Below are 6,938 nucleotides of genomic sequence, written 5' to 3'. Positions count from 1 at the left end.
GAGAGAGAGAGAGAGAGAGAGAGAGAGAGAGAGAGAGAGAGAGAGAGAGAGAGAGAGAGAGAGAGGAGAGAGAGAGAGAGAGAGAGAGAGAGAGAGAGAGAGAGAGAGAGAGAGAGAGAGAGAGAGAGAGAGAGGGAGGGAGGGAGAGAGAGAGAGAGAGAGAGAGAGAGAGAGAGAGAGAGAGAGAGAGAGAGAGAGAGAGAGAGAGAGAGAGAGAGAGAGAGAGAGTTAAGGGAGGGAGGGAGGAAGGGAGGGAGGGGAGTTTTTGCTTGTCTCTCATCAGACTTGCTTGCCCGCCTGTGTTACACATCACCCTGTGTTTTGTTAGTTTTCCCCGAAGGCGTCGTCCATGTGTTCCCTTGCACTTCCCCTTCCCCTCCTCCCTCCCTCCCTTCCTCCCTCTCTCCCTCCCTCCCTCCCTTCCTCCCATCCTGTGGCTCTTGTTTGCTCACGCCCATCCCTCGTCCTCCACTTTGTCTTCTTCATCCTCTCTGGCACTCTTCTTCCTCTTCCTTCTCCTGAGGATCTTCCTCAGCTTCTTCGTTTTCCCTATTTTTCTTTTCCTCCTTCCCCCCTCTTCTTTTCCTCCTCCTCCTCTTTCATCTCCTTATCCTTCTCCCCCTCCTCCTCCTTCTCTTTCTTGTGATCATCCCCAACCTTTTTGCCTCCTTCCTTGGTCTCTCCCTTCCTTATTATGATGCTTCTCTTTTCCTCTTTCTTTTTCCCTCCACTCATTATTATTCCCCTTCCCATCTTTCTTTTCCCCTTCATCCTCCCTCCACTCTCTCCCCTTCCCTCCCTCCCTCTCCCTCTCCCTCTCCCTCCTCCCCCTCTCCCTCTCCCTCTCCCTCTCCCTCTCCCTCCCCCTCTCCCTCTCCCTCTCCCTCTCCCTCTCCCTCCCCCTCTCCCTCTCCCTCTCCCTCTCCCTCTCCCTCTCCCTCTCCCTCCCCCTCCCCCTCCCCCGCACCTTCGTGAGTGCCGGCGCCGAGGGTATCAGTTTCGCTCGCACTTGGAGGCCGTCGCGGCGCCCGGCGATGACGCGGCCGGGCCTTACAAGGGGCGCGGCGACGGCTGAGGGATGGGGCCGCGTGGCTCATCCCGGGGCGCTGGGATGTCCTCCTTGGCGGCGCCCTTTGTGGACTGGGAGGGGAGGGAGGGAGGGAGGGAGGGAGGAGGGAAAGGAAAGGGAAGGGAGGGGAAGGGTGGGGAGGATGATTAGGGAAGGGAAGAGAGGGGAAGGGAAGGAGAGGGAAAGCATAAAGGAATGTAAGAAAGGGAGAGGGAGTGAAAGAGAAGAGGGAGGGAGAATGAAGTGGTTTAAGTGTGCTGGAGGGATAAGAAGACCCGAAGGGTGTAAGATAGAAGAGAAATTTATCCTGTGGAATGCAGTGCTTGCAGTGAAATCCACGCAAGACTGCTTGACGCTCCTACCTGCCTGGTCCTGCCCTCGGGACGTGAAAGCACACTGAACAACTTGCATACTTGTAAAGCTACCAAGGCGCTTTGAGGAGTGTGTGCAAACGCGCGCTGTGTGTTTACCTTGTCTGTGTATAGTGTGATACTCGTATTATATCTGTGTGTTATTGGTTACAGAGTTACAGCTGTGCAATACCCAAAATTGTGTTGAATCGCGTGACCCAGTGGATTGATTAGCCTCATTGAACCGAGCTCTTCCGTGCGCTGGCCAGCCTCAGTGGGAAAATGAGAAAGATGAGAGTGCTGGCGGGCGCGCGAGGGAGATGATCCCGCAGCAAGATGCTGGCGCCCACCTGGCCGAGATCCGGTGTGGACTAGCGTCGCGTCGCCTACCTGGACGTGCCCGGCCGACGTAGCGGGGATGTCCGGCGTCACCTAGCGGCTGCCACTTCCCGTGACCTTGCTGAGTGACAGTCGCTGCCCTCCGGCGAGCCCTCCCGCGTCCGAGGAGCCGGAGGAGAGAGGGAAATATCTTTTTGTGAGGAGTTATCGACCAGCGAGCGCCCCGAGCGAGAGAGGGCGAAGAAAGCGCGCCGCCATGACGTCCACCATCCGGGGGTACCTGACCCTCCGGCGGGGCAACAAGAAGAAGAAGCAGCAGCAGCGCGGCAACATCTCCGACCTGTTCTTCAGCGTGACGTCCTCCTCCGTCGGCCCCGTCAGCCTGGTCTCGCACCGCCACTCGCGCTCCTTCCTCGACCTGCGGGACCTGAGCGAGGACGCCTTCAAAAGAGTAGGTTCCGTCGCCGCCGCTTGGCTTCCGTGGGGCTTGGCTCGGGGGGGGGGCGTGGGAGGGAGGGAGGGAGGGAGGGATTGGGGTCTCTTTGTTTGCAGTTTTATGAGGTTCTGTTCGATTGTGATTTCGTCAAGGCGAATCTTTTTCTTTGTAAGTCATTTTTTCTGAACACCCACACCTGTTTCAGGCGAGGGTATTGAGTCGGTATTGCATTTATCGGTAAAGTCAGTCGTGGATTTAGGACTATTTCACAATTTCCGCATTTTCCGTCCTTCGGTATTTCTATGACACCTCGACGTCCTCACGGTTAGTTCGGTAACGGATAACACCCCCTCCCTCCTTCCTTCCCCCCTCCCCCTCTCCCTCTTCCTCTCCCTCCTTCCTTCCCCCTCCTCCTCTCCTTCCCTTCCCCCCTCCCTCTCCCTCTCCCTCTCCTTTCCCCCTCCCCCCCTCCATCCTCCTACGATATAGCATTCCTCGAAACGTGGGGAGGAACGAGACGCGCTCCTCGCTGCCCTTCGTCGGGAACAGCCGAGAGAGTCCTTCCTTCCGAGGGGTCGAGGGGAATGGTTTTATTCCTCTGTTATTTTTTTTTTCTTTCGTTTCTTTCTTTTTATTCTTTTTCTTTGGTTTTCTCCTTTTTTTCTTTCTTTTTCTCTCTTCTTTTCCTTCTTTTCTCTCTTTTTTTCTTTCTTGTTCTCTCTTCTTTTCCTTCTTTTCTCTTTTTTTTCTTTTTTTTCTTTTCTTTCTTTTTCTGTCTTCTTTTTCTCTCTTTTTCTTTTTTTTCTCCTTTCTTTTCCTTCTTTTCTCTCTTTTTTTCTTTCTTCTCTTTTTTCCAACGGGAGGTGGAATACCGTGCATGTTCTGGGTTGCTTGTGTGCATGTTTGTTTAATGGAGGGATTATGTAATTGAGGTAAATGCATTAAAGAAGACAGACCGATAGATAATGGATAAAGATCGTTTATCGCGGACTGATTAGATTGATAAAAGACGTTCAAAACAAGTATGGGGGCGATTGACGGCCGCCGCAAGACAGCGCGGGCAGGTCACGGTCGCCAGATTTCGATATGTCGCCGCTGGAGAAGCTGAAACGAAGAATTTGAGTGGGTTGGGTTGATTGACTTGGGGGGGGGGTTCATGCAAGGCTGTGAGGGGAGAGAGAGAGAGAGGAAGGGAAGGGAGAGAGGAAGGAAGAGAGTAAAGGAAGGGAAGGGAGAGAGAAGAGAGAGAAAGGAGAGGAAGGGAGAAAAGAGAGAGAGTAAAGGAAGGGAAGGGAGAGAGAGAGAGGAAGGGAAGGGAGAGAGAGAGAGGAAGGGAAAGGAGAGAGAGAGAGTAAGGGAAGGGAGATAGAAAGAGAAAGAGAGGGAGGGGAGAGTGAGAGACAGACAGACAGACAGAGACAGATAGAAGGATAGTCAGAGAAAGAGAAACAGAAATACGAGATCGAAATACCGAGAGAGAATCCGAGCGGAGAGCAGACCGCCCGCGCGCGTGGGTGGGTGGGTGGGCGGCGTTGTTATCTACCGGGAGTAAGGAATTCCTGGCGCTTATCCTGCGTCTTCTGCGCTGACGTCACTCGACACGCGGGCTATCTCGCCGATCGGACGGGACCGCGATAAGAGGCGGGTTCAATGCCGACAGATAACATTGATATGGGGTGGGAGGGGGTGGAGGGGTAGGGGGGTAAGGAGGAGTAAGGGGGATGGGGGATGGGGGATGGGGGATGGGACGAGAGGGCGGGGTTTGGGTGGATGAGGGAGGAATGGGGGAGGAACCTTGGGGGAGGGGAGAGGGGAAGTTTGGGTGGATGAGGGGGAATGGGGGAGGGAACCTGGGAGGAGGGGGAGGAGGTTTGGGTGGATGAAGGGGGAATGGGGGAGGGAACCTGTGTGGAGGGGAAGGTTTGGGTGGATGAGGGAGGGAATGGGGGAGGGAACCTGGGGGAAGGGGGGAGAGGTTTGGGTGGATGAGGAGGAATGGGGGAGGGAACCTGGGGGGGTTAGGGTGGATGAGGGGGAATGCGGGAGGGAACCTGTATGGGGGAGGGGGGTCTTTTGTATAACAGGTGATGGGGCGAATGGGGAAGAGGGGAAGAGGGGGGGATAGATAAACAAGCAGAGGACTGGCAGTTCCGGTTCGCGTAGGGAGGAGGAGAGGGAACGGCGGAGGAGCCACAGGGGAAGAGGAGAGGCCAGTGGGGGGAAAAGTCCCGCGGGGAAGAGAAAACGGAGAGGGGGATAAAACAGGAAGGAAAGAAAAAAGAATGATAATAATGAGAAGGGCTTGAGTCACAGCGGACAAGGGGAGAGAGGGGATATAATTAGTGCCACGAAGATTAGTGCCATGATCCTTTTCCCTCCCTCCCTACCCCCTCCCCCCCATGCTCTTACCCATTCCTGGTGAAGCGGAAGTTGTGGCTATTTGTGGTAACGCGTTTAGCAAGGCGGCGCCAAGGGGGGCCAAAGGGGGGGGGGAGAAGAGGAAGAAAGGAGAGTGACCAGGGGAGAGGGAGAGGGGGAGAGATAGAGGGAGAGGGCGACAGGGGAGAGAGGGAGAGGGAGAGGAGCGGGAGAGGGAGAGGGAGAGGGAGAGGGAGGGAGAGAGAGAGGGAGAGAGAGGGAGAGGGAGAGGGAGAGGGAGAGGGAGAGAGAGAGAGAGAGGGAGAGGGAGAGGGAGAGAGAGAGAGAGAGAGAGAGGGAGAGAGAGAGAGAGAGAGAGAGGAGAGAGAGAGAGAGAGGGAGAGAGAGAGGAGAGAGAGAGAGAGAGAGAGAGAGAGAGAGAGAGAGAGAGAGAGAGAGAGAGAGAGAGAGAGAGAGAGAGAGAGAGAGAGAGAGAGAGAGAGAGAGAGAGAGAGAGAGAGAGAGAGAGACAGTTGTGTCCGTTGGGGTAGAAAATCGGTTATATACCGTGTATGTATATTTATTTGTATAAGTATATAAATGTATACTTACACACACACACACACACACACACACACACACACACACACACACACACACACACACACATATATATGCAGTATTTATGCACAGATTGTATATTATATACAAATGTGTGTGTGTGCCTATTTACACATTTATTTATTTATTGACATGTCCATGCTTCTGTACATAAATCTATCAAGTGGACGTCGTGGAGAGTTGGCTTCAAGAGAGACAAGTCGAGGGGCGAGTCATGAATGGCCGGCTTGTTGTTGGTGTGTTGCTGGGTTTTCTCTCCTTCGTCTCTTTCTGGGGGCGCTGCGGACACGCTTTGCTGTGCGCGGCGGCGGGGTGGGACCTCGTGCTCCTGCCGGCTCGCTCAAAGGGCGCCGGGGAGCAGAGGGAGGGGAGGGTGAAAGGGTGAGAGGGTGAGGGAAGGGAGGGAGGGAGGGAGGGAGGGAGGGAGGGAGGGAGGGAGGAGGAGGGAGGGAGGGAGGAGGGAGGAGGGAGGGAGGAGAGAGAGAGAGAGAGAGAGAGAGAGAGAGAGAGAGAGAGAGAGAGAGAGAGAGAGAGAGAGAGAGAGAGAGAGGAGGGGAGGGAGGGGGGGGGGAGAAAATTAGGGGTTTAACGCTGGGAGAGAGAACAAGGACTTCAGTCCGGGCATTCAGGCGGGCAAGAACATGCGGTTTGAAGGAAATGCCCCGCTACCAAGAACGGCAAGGGGGGGGGAGGGGGGAGGGGGTGTCACCATCTGATGTGCATCTTTCTCATGTGGCGTTATGTGCGGACAGATGTTCATGAATTAGATCAAGTGACGGCAGTTGTGTTTTCCAGCAGGTGTCGAATGAAGTCGCCTACAGGCCAGGTGTGAATGCGCTCGGTCCAGTCCAGCCGGCACACGCGTGGCCAGATGTGGAGGCGTTACCTGGATGGGCGCATGATAATGGTCTTCTGATGCTGTGCATGGCCGCGGGCCCTCGTCTCGTATCGGACTGGGATATCACACATTCTACAGGTGGTCGGGCGTTTTGCAATGGCCAGGTGGGCTTGCAGGCAGATGAGAGAGACCTGCGTGTGGGCGACTCCCGTGCATGCTGCCACGGGGGTCGGGCGCCCGTCGGAGGCGTAGCGGCATGCCCTTCATCAGCTGTCTCCCCGTGGAGGTGGGCGGCGGCGGCGGCGGGTGGCTGCAAAGGGCACGGGGGGCGCGTGGCGGGGCGAGGGGCTGGGCGTCACAGTGAGCACAGAACGGGGTTAACAGAGGGAACTTTCATGGCGAGACAAGACGCCGGTCAGGGCCTCTGGCTGGCCGCTCCGAAAGGGAATCTTCTGGTTTGATGATGATGGTGATGATGATGGTGATGATGATGGGGAGGGTGATAATGATGATGGTGATCAGTTATCGATGGCGGCGGCGCAGGTGGTGGAGATTGATGATAGTGACGATGGCGCGGCGCGTAGGGGCAGGGTAAAAGGTCATTGCTCCACTGCGAATATGGTACGCCCGGTTTTTTCTCAAGCGAGGGAGCCTTGACATGAGGAGGGGAAGGAGGGAGGGAGAGGCAACGAGGGCTCTTAGCATTTCCTTATCCTTCCCCTCCCTCTCTCCCTCCTCCTTTCTCTCTCCCTCCCTCCCTCCTCCTCCCTCCTTCATGCACCATGTGTGCCGCGCTGACATGTGGCTGTCCCATCGTGGTCGGCTGGCGAGGGCGGGACGCCATGTGGTGCCATGTGGCGCGGAGCAGGTACGCAGGGCGTGTGAGCAGCGCGGACTTGACTCTCGAAGGATTCCAGGCGTCTGTTG

At 55.8% G+C, this 6,938-nt stretch overlaps 1 protein-coding gene across 5 annotated transcripts in view; it reads left to right on the top strand.

Annotated features, from left to right (window-relative positions):
- Window positions 1–6,938, top strand: part of step (cytohesin steppke) — a 330,278-nt gene that overhangs the window by 259,713 nt on the left and 63,627 nt on the right. The window contains exon 2 of one of the 5 annotated variants that reach the window (XM_027359193.2): window positions 1,594–2,209. The exons of the other annotated variants lie outside the window; for them this stretch is intronic. Within the exon in view, the coding sequence (XP_027214994.1) occupies window positions 2,015–2,209 (195 nt within the window). The 5' untranslated portion in view covers window positions 1,594–2,014. The remainder of the gene's footprint in view (window positions 1–1,593; window positions 2,210–6,938) is intronic. 5 annotated transcript variants of the gene reach the window in all.

This window comes from Penaeus vannamei, chromosome 25, assembly GCF_042767895.1.
Source record: "Penaeus vannamei isolate JL-2024 chromosome 25, ASM4276789v1, whole genome shotgun sequence".
Taxonomy (NCBI): domain Eukaryota; kingdom Metazoa; phylum Arthropoda; class Malacostraca; order Decapoda; family Penaeidae; genus Penaeus; species Penaeus vannamei.
This window is presented reverse-complemented; position numbering and strand designations above follow the sequence as displayed.